We start from the raw sequence: 16,223 nt of genomic DNA, 5'->3' as shown, positions 1-16,223 counted from the left end.
ATCCTGTTCCTTAACCTGTTTTGAGAACCCTATTTCCCCAAATGGCCTATTATGAGTTAATTTTCATGATTTATTTTTATTTTTTCATACTTTATTTTTTCAATTTCTAAGAACTGTACATTGTTTTAATACATCCATGTATTAAAGAGAAGTGATTTTCCCAAAACAATCTCACAGGAACCGACACTTCATGAACCCTTTACCTCTTTATTTACTGAGTGGCGCTGCATACCCCAACCCAAAACCACTTTACTGGGACAGTTCACTCTCTAAACATTCCTTAATTTAAGAATAGAGATCTCCATAAGGAAAGGTCAATCTTTCCTCTGGAGTTTAAACTGAGATCTTCTCCAAAAGCAGGAGGGGAAAAAAATCTCTTTTCATCTCTCTTTAAACTGTAATTTCTTACGGTTGCTATAACAAATTACCACAAATTTGGTGGCTTAAAACAACACGCATTTAGGAGTGCTTGGGTGGATCAGTGGGTTAGGCCTCTACCTTCAGCTCAGGTCATGATCTCAGGGTCCTGGGATAGAGCCCCACATTAGGTTCTCTGCTCAGGGGGGAGCCTGCTTCCCCCTCTCTCTCTGCCTGCCTCTCTGCCTACTTGTGATCTCTGTCTGTCAAATAAATAAATAAATAAAATCTTAAAAACAAAACAACAACAAAAAAAACACAGGCATTTATTGTATTATAGTTCTGAAGGTCAGAAGTCTGAAATCAGTTCCACTGCACTAAAATCAAGATAAGGGTAGGCTGGCATTCCTTCTGGAAGCTCCAAAGGAGAATCTGTTTCCTTGCCATATTTTCCAGCTTCTAAAAGCCACTTGTGTATCTGGGCTCATGCTCCCTTCTTCCATCTTCAAAACCAGCAGTGTAACATCTACTATCTTCTCTCCTCTCCGAAAGTGCTCCTAATCAACTCTCAACATTTCGCTAATATAATAATGAAATTAATGGCCTGTTTCTGAAAATACATTCACTCATTGATGAAATCAATACAGTAGAAGAAATGCATATTAACTAAAATATTTTAGGTTCACCTGTTCTCCTCATATGAACAGGGTGTATGAGTCTAGCAAAATCCATAGCCCAGACCCCCAGGAATGACACCCAAGGCTTGATCCCTGTTTGGTCCTGTGACCCATCACAGACTCAGAGGATTCTGTTTATCTAATGCCAATTACAAATGGTAATAAAATTCCACAGCTAGACATTGTTGAGTTCTGCCTGAAATGAACCTTTCATCAAAGCGCTGTTGGTTTGCCTAAAAGGACAAAGAGCTAGCGCTTTCACATACCTACAAAGGTGTAGGAAACTGTTTTGCATTAGTTTACTCATAAATATTTAAAGTCTGTACTTGTGTTAGAATTTAACCTAAAACTTATCTCATTAAAATCTGTAAGCAGGGACGCCTGGGTGGCTCAGTTGGTTAAGCAGCTGCCTTCGGCTCAGGTCATGATCCCAGCGTCCTGGGATCAAGTCCCACATCTGGCTCCTTGCTTGGTGGGGAGCCTGCTTCTCCCTCTGCCTCTGCCTGTGCTCGCTCGCTCTCTCTCCCTCTCTCTCTCTGACAAATAAATAAATAAAATCTTTAAAAAAAAAAAATCTGTAAGCAAATTTGTGGGTAAACAGTTAAGTAGAAACTTAGTAATGACAAGTACTATACGAGTTGAGAAGGATTACGGAGGACTGAGATGGTAAACCAAAACCTCAAAAAGCAGAGGCATTTGAGAGAACCTCTGAATAAGTAAAGTCCTGAGAACATGAATGAACAAGTATTATGTCTCCTGCAGGGGAGGATAGGTGCTAGTCCAAATGCAGAAGAACATGGAGACAAAGAGGGGGGTAAGGACTAAATTAAGGAAGAAGAGGACTTGAATATCACCCCCAAAGAATTCGAACTTTAACCTCCTATACTCATTACACACAGCAATACTAAACAATGCTATCTTTTAATTTAGTGCCCCAAATCAGCCCAACTTTGATCCACCAAAGCTTTACTCCTTTCTTTCTTCAAAGCTCTTTTTGAAAGCTAACTCCTATATAAAACCATTCCCTATCACAGAATACCTGGCTTTCTATCCAGTCCCAACCAACCAATCTTACTTCATTCAAAATGTGGTGACTTAAAGAGGTATTCCTGCTTCTTTAAACAAGCTCCTGAAATTTAGGAGACAGGTATAGGGCCATACATGTAATAGATATTAAAGTGAAGGAGCAGGGAAGAAACACGCTATCATTTCTATCTCTAGTTTGACCTCCTACCAGTTCTTGTAACTTCTCCTAAGTTCTTTAACCTGAGCTTATTCTCTTAAGCCCCTGCTCCTTCTATGAAATGAAAATAACACAACCCATCTTACAGGATTTTTATATATGAAAGTACTCTGTAAACTGAAATCATGATACAAATGGTAGTTATTACTATAGCTTCCATTCTTAAATATCTGATTCCTCAAATATATGTATTATATATAATCACCTCTGTCATCTCCCACTACAATTAGGCCTCCTTGATTGAAATTCTATTGCAATACCACTACTTTATTCATCTTCAGTTTCAACATACCTCAATGCTGTTCCAAATCTAATCTTTCTTTCTTACATTTTTCTATACCCATGCATAGTCAGATGATCCTAGCTAGATTTCCTTTACACAATTTCCAAATTTCAACTATTTCTTTCCTCTGATATTATATTCTAAATCTAGGAGACCGCCCATGTTTGTGAGACTTCACTTTTAATTTTCCTCCCTTCCGAAGAGTTGAAATTTCACCTTCTCTACAAAATCTTCATTAAAATAAGAACGGGGCACCTGGGCAGCTTGGTTGGTTAAGCGGCCGCCTTTAACTCGGGTCATGATAAGCCTGTCCCCCACCCCACCTTGTCAGACCCCCTGCTCAGCAGGGAGTCTGCTTCTCCCTACCTATGCTCGTGCTCACTCGGTCGCTCACTCTCTAACTAAATAAACAAAAAACATTTTGTAAGATTTTATTTAGCTGTCAGAAAGAGAGCGCAAGCGCACACACAGGCACGGGGAGCGGCAGGCAGAGGGAGAAGCAGGTTCCCTGGTGAGCAAGGAGCCCAAAGTGGGACTCGATGCTACAACCCTGGGATCATGACCTGAGCAGAAGGCAGACGCTTAACAGACTGAGCCACCTAGGTGTCCCAAATAAAAAAGAAAAAAAATCTTCAAAAAAATAAAAAGAATCAAAATGCAAAGATCTAAATTTAAATTCATTTACAAAGATCACAGCTTACAATCTAGCTTGAAATGTATCATAAATTTAATCTTTCTTTAATTTTATTGCTTCTGGAAAAACTGTTTAGACTGTTTTGCTTCTACAGAAAACTGTTTAGACTGTAACAGTTCTTTGGACTTTTTTATTCTCACTGGAAGACATCAAACAATTTTCTTTTTCTCCTGATCTGGCATTAATCTTGAGCCATCCTACAAAAACTGCAAAGAATCTGTACTGTTTTTCTTTGTACTCTTTTTCACATCTGCACAAATGAATTCAAGGGCATCAATATTCTTTTTTAAAAAATGCAAACAAAAATAGGAATTTTAAACATTCTGTCATGCAATAAAACATAACCAGTTCAAACTCCACTTAACTCAGGTACTGCTCACTTCAGACTCCTTAAATAAAAAAAGTTTCCTCTGCCAATCAAAGGTATGAACACGCCACAGTGCTGAAAACAAACTGACACCTCCTTTTCCTTGGTTTATCTCATTTGTTTCTCTTAATTATTCCAGAAAAATAAGTATTACTCTTTCCAGTAACAGACAGCAAAACTTGTCCAAGGCCATAAAGTTTGAAATAACTGGGTCAAAAGCTCAAATCTTCCAACCCTGAGCCCAGCTCTTCTTGGATAGCTGACTTAAAAAGGGAAGGCCAGTACAGTTCTCAAATAGCATTCACTAACATCACTGTCATAATTATACCTAGTGTATCTATTTTTAAAACCCTCAGCAGAATCTTTATATGCCAATTCTCCTTTCTTGTAACTTCAACCAAGTCCTTTAACCTGAGCTTATTCTCTTAAGAAAATCTGTTTAAATATTTACTGTCAGATATCATTTTCAAGTGTAACAAATTAAAGATTTTCTACTAGAAACATGAAAGCATTTGTCACTGATAACTACTATCATCTATAATTTTTAAGTAATGAACTACCAAGCATTCACTTGGTATCCTTTAAAGACTCACCGAGACAACGTTGTTTTCCCAGAACCAGGCAAACCTCTTAAAAGAATAAGTAACTTCTGCAATTTATTTAACTTTTCCTCTTGAAACTGCTGGTTCTTAAGCCTGTCTATTCCATTTTGCTTGTCCATAGAAGGATCTTCCCAGCATCCTTCCCTGGTTTCACAGAAACCATTACTCATATATCCATCTTGCACACTGTAGCCATTAAAAAAGGAATGATCTCTACTGGTATTCTCACTATAGTCAATATAGTCATTGTTCTGATCAAAAGTCAAACAATCCCAGTTAATGTGACAACTATTTACGTAATACCCATTTTGATGCTGAGACCCATCTGGAACATGGAAAATATTTGATGGTGGATTTGGTGGAGCACTGAATCTTTGCATATTTAAATGATAGTTAAAACTGGGAGGAGGAGGACCTTGGGGTACTATAAAAGAATGCACTGATTGCCATTCAGGCCTGAAGGAAGTTAAGGAATCATCACAAAATGCAGGAATTACTTGTCCATTACAAGGATATTTGCCTGGCTCGTTCTCCCTGTGCTGTTGGTAGCTACAATGTGACTGAAGAACATTACTAATATCTCTTTCCTTTACTTCTTCAGATTTTAACAGCTCATTATTATGGTCCTGATAATACACAGTAAGTTTTTCTTCAGAGAACTCAGGTTCTTCACAACTGCCTTCCAGATCATCTTTTTCATTTTCAAGCTCTTCAATTTCCTTGTAAAACTGGAATAATTCGTTGTCAAGCTTTGATTTTTTGGAGTTGAATTTCTGTTTCTGTTCTCGTCCTCCTTTGCCATCTATACCACTGACTGCTTCTGAGTGATTTCTCCTTTCATTATATTTCTTCTTCTCAGGGGGATTGTAAATGGGTCCTATAAATGCTTTACTTGTGCTATATATCTCATCATCTTTGGATACCAAAGCAGGACTGGCATCCTGTAAAATCTGTGTATCAGTGGATTCAATAACATCTGATCTATTGCCAGGCATCTCATCATGCACAGGTTTCACCGAGCTTGTAATTTTGGTTTTGTCCTCCTGAAGATAACTATGTTCCTTGACATCAACAATGGTCACAGGGACCCAATCATTCCCAGCTTTCTCTTGGATTCTGTGAAAATCAGCAGTACCATGATGAGAAAAAACATAAGCCTCTTCAGCTGACTTCAATTTTTTATAGCATGGTTCACCTGTTAGTTCTTCACGATGATCCAAGGATTTCGCTTCAATTTCACCATAAGGCATCTGAGGACCAAATAAATCATGTAATTAATAGCTAATACTTTAAAAATCTAAACAAAAGTTTTTCAGAAACAAGAAAACAGAAAAGACATTTAAATGGCAAATTTTCCCAAAATACAAATATTATTAAACCACTTACTATTTAAGTATTGTTATAAAGATTTAGGGGTGGGACTCACTTTAAAAAAAAAAAAAGATGTATCTCACATTTATTCCAAATGATGCATTTTTTAATAGATTTTTTTTTGTCAGAGAGACCACAAGCAGGGGGAGTGGCAGGCAGAGGGAGAAGCAGGGTTCCTTCTGAGCAAAGAGCCCATGCTGGACTCCACCCCAGGATCTGATCAAGACCTCCAGGGAAGGCAGAGGCTTAACCAACCGAGCCATCCAGGCATCCCTGAATGACTGATGCATTTCTGAAACTTGAAGAATTTAAATAAGTTTGGGAAATTGAATCAATAATACATACTTTGACGATACAGATACACAACTGTACATTAATATGGAAAGTAAATCTGCCAGCCAAACTGACACTTATCCAAACTGGTTGTGATAAATGTCTTCATGAACTCTTCTTGTTTAAAACCACTATATCCTTCCGAGTAAATGCATCCAGCTCCCAAACCTCAGCATCTCCTTACCAATCAAACGTTAGATACTGAAATGCCAAACTTTACAGACCCTATTCCTGTGAATAGAGTAAAAGTGGTTTCCAAATGGGTGTACTGAGTTAATTTAAAAGGAAAAAAATAACTTCAGTTGCACTAAGAATGACTCAAATATGTCACATCATGTTTAGAAATCTGACACCTCCCCAAATCAACGCGTTCATCTTTTCCACATGCTTGGCCAATCTCAAAGATAAATTCTGCTTCCCCTGAAATTTCTTAGGGGCCCTCAAAAGTGCAATCCCAAATGCGGTTTTACTCAATACTTCATTTTGCCCGCTCTCTGGTACTCCTCCAACAAGACAGAACAAGAAAAGGGCAAAAAAGACGAACCAGACAATGATACAGGTAGGCCCACAGACACTGGGCGCGGGGGGGGGGGGGGGGGGAACAACTGAAAAGAACACCGCCCTATCGGAAACGCCCCACCCCGCCTCCGACCACCTCTCAGTTCCTCATTTCCTCATTCGGAATACGATAAAAGTCTCAAGGAACCGCAAGACGGCTGCATTAACAGAGCGTGGCCTATACACAGCCTGAGTCCCCTGGCCTCCTGACCTCCAAAGGTGGCCCGGGCAAAAGTGCGTCACCCAGCTCCTTTCTCCCAACGGAGACACGTTCAGGTTCTGTCTAGGAATTCAAGATATATCCTAGACTCAAAGGTTCACTCCAGCCTTCCACGTTTACGGCTAATCAAAAGGGTCCAGCCAAGAACAGACGAGAAGCCGAAAAACGTCACCGCCACTACCCCACCCTTACTTAAAATGGGGTGTGTACTCACCTTACACTACATTCACTTCTACCTCCCAATAAAATCGTGGTCTAGAAATACACGAACATCTGAAAAGGTGAAAGCAACGCGCAAACACCACCCCAAAGCACAGAGGAACTAAAACCCAAACCCTCGGCATCTGGGAAACTGCACCGCCGTACGCAAGATGGCTGCCACCTCGCGGTTACCCCGGCAGGAATTACAGATTTGCGCTCGGCATTGTGGGAACTGAAGTCCCGCGTTCACACAGAGCCTGGTAACCTCCTTGCTCGGAGACTGGGTCTCCCAGAATCCATTTCGTGAAAGACGCAGCGGCGATAACCAACGTAAACCCTAACTAGTTCCTAGATTTGGAGCTGGGAAGTTATTTAGAACTGTCAACTTTGGCTAAAAAAGGCAGCGACCTGCTCTGGGATTCATCCGTAAAGGAAAGAGAACGTGAGTGCCTGGCACCCTAAAGACATAAGCCGCTGTCGGTGCATGCTTTTAAGACTTTCTAGGATACAAAGAATCAGGCTTTTCAACGGGGTCTCAGCATTTGGTATCGCCACGTAGAGTTGCTGGCGTTTCTACAAAAAACCGCTCAGTAATTTCAGGCTCTTCTGTCCATGCAAGCAATCACTGCAGCAGAGACTTCAGTACTAAGAGAAAGTTATTTCGTATCGTATTTGTGTTGTTTTGTTTTGAGAAACAAGGACCAATTACTGAGCTTTCCCACTTAAAGAGTCAATTTGTGACAAGCACTTAGAACAGCAGCTGATTTAAAAAACAAAACAAAACAAAAAAACAACTCGACAGTCCTCACCTCAGAGTCCCATCCCTCCAACACCTCCCCGTACTAAGTCCGCTCCCTCCTCTGCATTCTTTCTTGCCACTACAAGTAAACTGCTAACGTCTTGGTATTGGAATAAATCTTTCTGTTGAGGTAGTTTCTAATTTATAAATATAACAGTTAAAATCACGGTCTAGAATATTTGCATTTGATTATTTAACAGCTTTGTGACCAAGAGGATTTTAGGCTTATGACCAAAGCAATGCATCCTCTTACAAAGAAAGACTCTTCCTCAAATACAAATTCCCACATCAGCCTTTTCTGATCTTTCCTCGTGCTTAGATCCAAGTTATGCTTCCTCGGTGGAAACAACCACGTAAGTGAAGTTGTGTCTTTCTCAGGGTATCTATATTTGGAAGTTCAGGATGTCTGTCCACTATAAGGTGATATTAATCTTTATCACCTTATCAAGGAGCTTTCCAGTTTCTCCACTGTTTATTTTATCCCTTGCAACTAACAAACAATCTATGAAGAGCTACTTTGAAACCAAGCAAATACTTGCTCCTAATCAAACTCTACTTTGTAGTTCAATCTCCATTGGATGATCCTTGCTGCAACCGATCTTTACAATGAGGGTTACAAGCTAGCTTTTTTCCTCTCATTTCCTTCAAGCCCTCCACATTTATTAGTGTAATGCTACTATAAAGAAGAGCTATCCTCATTTACTATCAGCATGAATTTATGTTTTCTTTTTGTTCCAGATGTCCATCAAAAAATCCATTACTGGGGCGCCTGGGTGGCTCAGTGTGTTAAAGCCTCTGCTTTCGGCTCAGGTTATGATCGCAGGGGCCTGGGATCGAGCCCCCCGCATCAGGCTCTCTGCTCCGTGGAGAGCCTGCTTTCTCCTCTCTCTCTGCCTGCCTCTCTGCCTACTTGTGATCTCTGTCTGTCAAATAAATAAATAAAATCTTTAAAAAAAAATCCATTACTGTCTTTTATTATTTATTTAGTTATTTAGTTATATTAGACTATTTTGAGAATAGTTTTAGATTCACAGAAAAACTGAGTAGACGTAGTACACAGTTCCCATTTACCACACCCACCGAACCACAGGTTTCCCTTTTATTAACCTCTTTATTATGATACATTGTTATAATTAGTGAACCAAATATTGATGCATTCACATAAATTACAGTCCATAGTTATTTAGATTTCTTTAATTTTTACCTAATCTCCTTTCTGTTCCAATATCCCTTCCAGGATAACATATTACATGTAGTTGGCATTTCTCTTTAGGCTCTTCTTGGCTGTGACAGTTTTTCAGACTCTGTTTTTGATGACCTGGACAATGTGGGGAAAACTGGTGGATATCTTGTAGGATGCCTTTCTACTGTAATTCATTTGTCTATTGTTTTCTCATGATTAGACTGGGGTTATATGTTTTTGAGGGGAAGACCACAGAGGTAAAGTGTCACTTTCATCACAATAGCAGGAGTACATACTATCAACCCAATTTATGATTGTTTATGTTAAACTGGATCACCTGGCTAAAGCAGTTTTCCAGATTTCTCCATTGTAAAGTGACTCTTTTCCCCCCTTTCCATACTGTACCACTTGGAAGAAAGTCACTGTGCACAGTGCACATTTCTGGTTGTTAATCTCTCTCTCTCCCTTAGAGTATTTATATAATTTATTTGAAATTCTTCCACATGGGATATTGTTCTCTTGTTCCCCATTCTTATTTTGTTGCTCAAATCATCCGATTTGGCTGGCTTCAGTTTGGTTCCCTTTGACCTGCATGTTGAACACTTTCTTACCTTTGTGGCACAATAATTTTTCAGGCTTATCTTGTACATTTGTTACTCCTATCCTGGAGTCAACAGTTTCTCCAAAAGCCTTGGTTTCTTTTGTTTTTTATTGGAGAATGGCATTTAGAAGCTAAGACCTTAAAACTAAGTGTACTTATTGATACTGGAGTGTTACTGCTTTTAGGCCCTCACAATAGAAAAAGGTGAGGGAAAAGGAATATATATATATGTATATATATTAAATTTCCACTTAAGAAATCATGAATATTGATACTTAGAATCCAATGCAATTCCTCAGTACTATGCTGTCTCCCCAACTTCATATTTGTATTTACCCTCGTTAACAGTGAGATCCTTGTTTCCTAACAGCAATGTTTACTTATTTGCTTAACCCTACATTGCACATAAAATAGTTTCAGAATTGTTACATTCATATTATTACAAAAGCAACTACTAGAAGGGGTTCAAGCCTTGTTTGTAGTTTTTTCCCCCTAGATTGGGGGTTGAAAGTCAAAGTACTATGTGCAAAAATAACTTGAATTAGTTCTTTCACCCTACGCTATCCTACTTCAATGGGTTTCTGTTAGTCATTTGAAATACACATGAATTCACTTGTTTCTATTTCTAGTTTTAGTTTATTTTTCCTTCCATTATTGATAATTTCATTTTACTTTTGGAATGTGTAGGATAATGTGCTTCTAAAAAATCTAAATCATACAAAAAAAGTATAATCAGAGAAATATCACACTCTCCTGTATCTCTTGAACCCTTCTTGCTACCACCTTTTATATGCATACAATTTTATTGATTTTTGATGTATCCTTCCTGTGTTTCTTTTTGTAAAAATAAGGTGGATAAATATATGTTTTCTTCTTTCTTGTTTCTTACTCCAAAGGGATACCATATATGCTGTTTGGCATTTTTGCATATTTTTGCATATTTTGCTGTTTGGCTTTTTTCAATTAACAGTATCTTCTGGAGATTGCTTTGCATCAATTTATAGAGATAATCTTCATTCTTTTTTTTTTTAAACAGCTATGTAGCACTCCATTATGTAGATGTGCTATAGTTATTTACTTAAAATCTGATGCTTAGAATATTTAGGTAGTATCCAACATTTTGCAAATATAAATAATGCTGCAATAAGTAAGCCTGTGTATTTATATTTTAAGAGAACTATCTTTAGAGTAAACTCCCAAAAGTAGGATTGTTAGATCAAAAGGTAAATCAAAATATACTACATATTGTCAAGTTTTCTTCCATAGAGATTATATCTTTTTCCATGCCCATCAACAATTTATGAATATGCCAGTTTACCTGAACTTTTTACAACATAATGAGTGAGAACTTTTGACAACATAATGAGTGAGAAATAGTATGTCAGTGTAGTTTTAATTTACATTTTTCTTATTATAAGTTGGGGAGATTTTTGTGTCTTTTCTATGGATAATTGGCTTTGGTTCTTCTTTTATTGTATTTTTTAGTCTTTTTTCACTCAATTTCAAAATGTCTTTACATATTAGCAATATTAGCCCTTTATCTGGCATATTAGTCACAATAATTTCTCCTCATTTCTGTGTGTATTCACGTGTGCTTGGGTTCCCCCCTCCATGTAATTTTTTTTTTTTTTTTTTTTTTTGCAAAACTCATCATGCTTTTATTACATCTGGACTTTAAGTCATAGCCAGAAAATCTATAGACATGCAGGTTAAGAGGAATTTACTTAGGCTTTTTGCTAGATCTCAATCCATTTGGAGTTTATAGTTATATATGGTATGGGAAATGAATTTCTAATTTTTCCCTAACATGATTTATTAAATAGTTCATCTTTGTTTCAGTGGTTTGAGATACCACTTTTATCATATATTAAATGTCCACATAAGCATGAATTTTCTGCTTTATTCAGTTAGCCTCTCAGTCTATTCATGTACCAGTACTCTACTTTTAATTGTATCTAGTTGGGTTTATCCACCCCACTCCCCCGTAACTCTTTTTAGTAATTTCCTAGCTATCCTTAAGTGTTTATTTTTCCATGTAAGCTAATAGTATCAACTTACCTAGCTCTAAGAAAAAGCCTTTTGGTATTTTTTAAGTTGGGATTGCACTCTATTCATAAATTAGCTTAAAGAAGAACTGATACATGGGTAATATTGGCACATCCTGAGAATGGCTCTCTCTCTATTTTTTCAACTCAATTTTTGTGTCAGGAATTTATAGTTTCTTTCACACAGGTTTTGAACATTTATTAAGTTAATTCCCAAGTATTTTATCTTTTTAGTTACTATTAGAAATGATACATTTTTTATGAAATCTTCTGGCTGGTTATTATTATTAATTATATATTATTATTGTAAGTTAAGGCTGTTATTTTTCATATTAATTTCATATCCTGCTACCTTACTGAATTATTTTGTTATTTGAGATAGTTTAGTACTGATTCCGAGGATTTAACAGGTATGATATCATGTTATCTGTAAACAGAGGTAGTTTTTTTCTTCTTCTTTTACAATTCTTATGCATCTAATCAATTTCTCTTATCTAATTATATTGACTAATACTTCTAGCACAATATAGTAATGAAGATAGTAATCATCTTTGCCTTATTCCTGACTTTAGTGGAAATGTCTTTAATTTTTCTCCATTAAATAAGACAGACATATATATGCATTTTTTTTTTCATATTAGAAAGTATCCTTCCAGGGGTGCCTGGGTGGCTCAGTCCATTAAGTGTCTGCCTTCGGCTCAGGTTGTGATCTCAGGGTCCCGGAATCGAACCCCGCATCAGGCTCCCTAGTCAATGGGGAGTCTGTTTCTTCCTCACCCTCTGCCACTCCCCCTGCTTGTGCTCTCTCTCTCTCTCTCTCTCTCAAATAAATAAGTAAAATCTTAAAGAAAAAAAGAGGAAGAAAGTATCCATCTGTTTCTATTTTCTCAGGAATTTTAAATTAGGAATAAGTGTTGAATTTTGTTAGTGTTTTTCAGCAACTGGACATATTAATATGGTGAATTATATTAATATTTCCTAATATTAAACCATACTTGCATACTTGATATAAGTCCCACTTGGTCATAATACATTATTTTCTTAGTGTATTACTGGAGATTGTTCACTATATTTAGGATTTTTGCATTGGTATTTGTAAGTGATTTTGGTTTGTAATTTTTTTGGCTATATCATAATCAGGCTTAGGTATCAAAGACTAGTCACTGATGGAGAAATTAGAAACAAAATAGACAAAATAGTTGAGAGTTCTACTTTCCCAGTCTCCTTTGATCTTCTTTCTCTGAAAATACTTTAATAAGCCGTATTGTGTTGTCTTCATATTTTTTGGTTCTTGTGGGCCTCAACTTTCCCATTAATATTTTTATGAGTGGGGACTACCCTTGGTGTGCACCATCTTTGAACTTTTGCATGTAGCCACATTATTTATGCTTAAACTACAGACAGCTTATAACAGGTCACCAGCCATGTACCAGTTCATTTGTTCTACCTGTCTCACATGTATTGCCCTGCTCCCAAAATGACACTAGGAGGCATTTTGTAAATAAGAAAACAATACATTTATTTACTTATTGTGCTCAGTGCACTTGTCCCTGAAAGTGACAGGGTGAGTAAATCCTAAACAGAGAAGCAAGGGAGAGCATTTTTTCCCCTGGCAGTGGTGATAGCAAGGAAGGTGGTAACAACACAGGTGTAATGAGGCCAAAGCAGGGGCCAGCTAGCTTCTCCAGTTGGTCTGGGCCTTACAATGCCCACTATTCAGTCTTCTAACAAGTATGTTCTCTAGTGATGGGCATTATTACCCCCACTCATCTTTCAGGTCTGTCCTCACAGAAAAACCAAACTTTATAAAGGATATGCTATACCAGACATCACACAAATAAGATGATACAAAGAAATGGAGGAAGAAATAAGCAATCATTTTCAAATGAGCTCTAAGGAAGCTCTTCTTAAAACTATCTTTCAACAAAGCTACATAAATTTTTATCCTATTCATAAAGAAAATCTACATTTGGCAGTTTCTATATCTTCAACAGGAAATTTCAGGTGGTTGGGGTAAAAAATTTATGCAATAAAATATTTTATAGTTTTATTTCATGGAATATAATTAATTCCCACAAATTTGTATGGATCTGGACATGAAACCATTTATGTTTCTAATTAGGAGTTGCAGAAATAACATCTTCCTTGGCTGTTTAGTGCTAAGGTCATTGGAAAGTATACCTTATAGGCAATTTTTCAGGGCAACTAGTCAATATGCTTGCTTTTTAAAAAATTATGCAGCTTCAGTAAAACCTCATATATGACTTCCAGGGCTTCTCTAATTCACCATCAGTGGTGTGATTTATTGATTTTTCCATTATAAATATTTGTAGTTACCTGCAGTAAAATTTATTTTTAAAAATAATGACATTTTGTTACATAAGGATGATATTTTTAGAACCTACAAATGCAGAAACCAAATTTATTTTTAATTAATTAATTAATTAATTTTTAAAAGATTTTATTTATTTATTTGACAGACAGAGATCACAAGTAGGCAGAGAGGCAGGCAGAGAGAGAGAGAGGAAAGGAAGCAAGCTCCCCATTGAGCAGAGAGCCCAATGAGGGGCTCGATCCCAGGACCCTGGAATCATGACCTGAGCCAAAGGCAGAGGCTTTAACCCACTGAGCCACCCAGGTGCCCCCAAATTTATTTTTTAACTCAATCATTGCTTAAGACTGCTGAGAGGAGAGTGATTAGGGGATGGGTTAGTGATGTTTTTCCTATTTAAAATTTTCCCCTCTATTCTATTAAAGTGATGCATTGCTGTCATAGAAAATGTGGAAATACTGAAAAGATAAGGAAGTTCTATTATGTGGTAGTAGTCATAGATACCAACTGTGACTAGATTAAGCAGAAGGGAATTTAGGGGAAAGATATCAGAGGATGAAAAGCCCAGGATCAGCTGGGAACACAGCGTGGAAATGAATGAACAGCTGCAAGGGTTTTCAGGAATGGCTCACTAGAAGAACTATGTAAGCAGTAAGTATATCTGCAGAAAAGTCTTGTCAGCACTACAGTGAACATTGCTTGTCATCAACCTTTGGCCATCTCCATATTCCTTTTTCTTTCTTTTTTTTTTTTTTAAATAAACACATAATGTATTTTTATTCCCAGGGGTACAGGTCTGTGAATCGCCAGGTTTACACATTTCACAGCACTCATCATAGCACATACCCTCCCCAATGTCCATTCTTTTTCTTTTTTTAATTAAGATTCATGTATTTGAGAGAGAGAGCATGTGCACCTGAGCCGGGGGTGGGTGGTGGGGCAGAGGGAGAGGGTGAGAATCTCAAGCAGACTCCACACTGAGAACGGACTCGCCCCCACACCTTAACATGGGGCTCAATCCCGGGACCCCAATATCATGATCTGAGCCAAAAGCAAGAGTCACATGCTTAACCAATTGAGCCACCCATGTGTCCCTCCATACAGTTTTAACATTAGTTTAAGATTCAAAATCCCAGGAGAAACATTTGACTATCCAAATCCTAGGTCATGTGCCCATATACTGACTGTACCAGAAGAGGGGAAATGGTAAGCCTTGCCAGTTCAACTCTCCTTGCATCTCTGCCTGTCACCAAGACTATGTACAATGTGGTATTCTCTGCCAGGTGGCTGGCTAATACATTGGAAAGGCTGGGATTGAATACTACATAACCAAAAAAAATGACAAAAATCCCCTAGAGAAATGTTAAAAAGTATTACACACAAGCTTACAATCCAGAGAAAACTTAACATTTTGGTATCTCTCCCTTCAGGCTTTTTTAATGCATTTTTCTTCTCTTTACATAATTTGGCTCACAGAATCAGAATACAATTTTTAAATATCCTATTTCTTTTAATTACTGACAGAGCATAGGCATTTTTCCATGACTAAAATGCATATAGCCATTGCTAATGGTCAAATAATTATCCACAACACACATGTTGTAGTGTACTTAAATATTTCCCTACTGTTGGAAATTGAGATTATTTCTGAGGGTGAGATAATTCTATAAAACAAGAATTGTAGACCAAATATTTCAATCTCATTATCCATTGACTGATGAACCAGATTCAGGGACAGCTTCATGGGAATGTGTCTTAGTCCATTCAGGATGCTCTAACAAAGTACTAGAGATTGGATTGTTTAAACATTTATATCTTATGGTTCTAGAGGCTGGGAAGTCTAAAGTCAGGGCACTGGAAAATCCACCATCTGATGAGGACCTGGTCTCTGGCTTGCAGACCACTGTTCTTTAATTGTGTGCTCACATGACAGAGAGAGAAATCTCTCTGGTATTCCTTCCTATAAAGGCACTAATTTCACTCTTGAGGGCTCCGTACTCATGAACCTAATTCATGAGGCCCAACTGCCTAATACGATCACATTAGGGGTTAGGATTTCCACATATGAATTCTAGGGGGACAGAGACATTCAGTGCATGACTGTGCAATCAATGTGGTTATACCAGGCCTGTGATCAGAATGGCACCCCATGTAGGATTTAGTATTCTGTGGTTGCCATCTTAAAATTCTTAATAATTAAATCTTTGAATTGGTGTTTTGTAAGGCAAATGGGATATGGAACATGCTTCAGAAGGTTGGAGCATCCTGCCAACTCCCCACCTCTGTAGGATGAGTTCTTGGCTGCTTACTTCCATCTTAGGACCTACACCTGTAGCAACCCCCCATCTCACTATGAC

The 16,223-nt window shown here is 37.6% G+C and overlaps 1 protein-coding gene and 1 long non-coding RNA gene across 5 annotated transcripts in view; one reads left to right on the top strand and one right to left on the bottom strand.

The window, feature by feature from the left end:
* The window catches only part of N4BP2L2 (NEDD4 binding protein 2 like 2), a 77,504-nt gene extending 70,414 nt beyond the window's left edge, over positions 1–7,090 (bottom strand). For all 4 annotated transcript variants that reach the window (XR_013966607.1, XR_013966608.1, XM_080799690.1 and 1 more), the window contains exons 1-2: positions 6,920–7,090; positions 4,215–5,473 (exon numbers count right to left, since the gene is read on the bottom strand). Coding sequence is in view for 2 of the 4 variants with exons in the window: in XM_080799690.1 (XP_080655816.1) it covers positions 4,215–5,473 (1,259 nt within the window). In the remaining 2 variants the exon portion in view is untranslated. The remainder of the gene's footprint in view (positions 1–4,214; positions 5,474–6,919) is intronic.
* Positions 7,091–7,226: 136 nt separating this feature from the next.
* On the top strand, positions 7,227–8,654 carry LOC308339373. Its single transcript, XR_013966502.1, has 3 exons — positions 7,227–7,348; positions 7,906–8,058; positions 8,444–8,654. It is a non-coding gene; the product is annotated as an uncharacterized lncRNA (long non-coding RNA).
* Positions 8,655–16,223: the final 7,569 nt, after the last annotated feature.

This window comes from Martes martes (assembly GCF_963455335.1).
Source record: "Martes martes genome assembly, chromosome: 3".
NCBI classification, from domain to species: domain Eukaryota; kingdom Metazoa; phylum Chordata; class Mammalia; order Carnivora; family Mustelidae; genus Martes; species Martes martes.
This window is presented reverse-complemented; position numbering and strand designations above follow the sequence as displayed.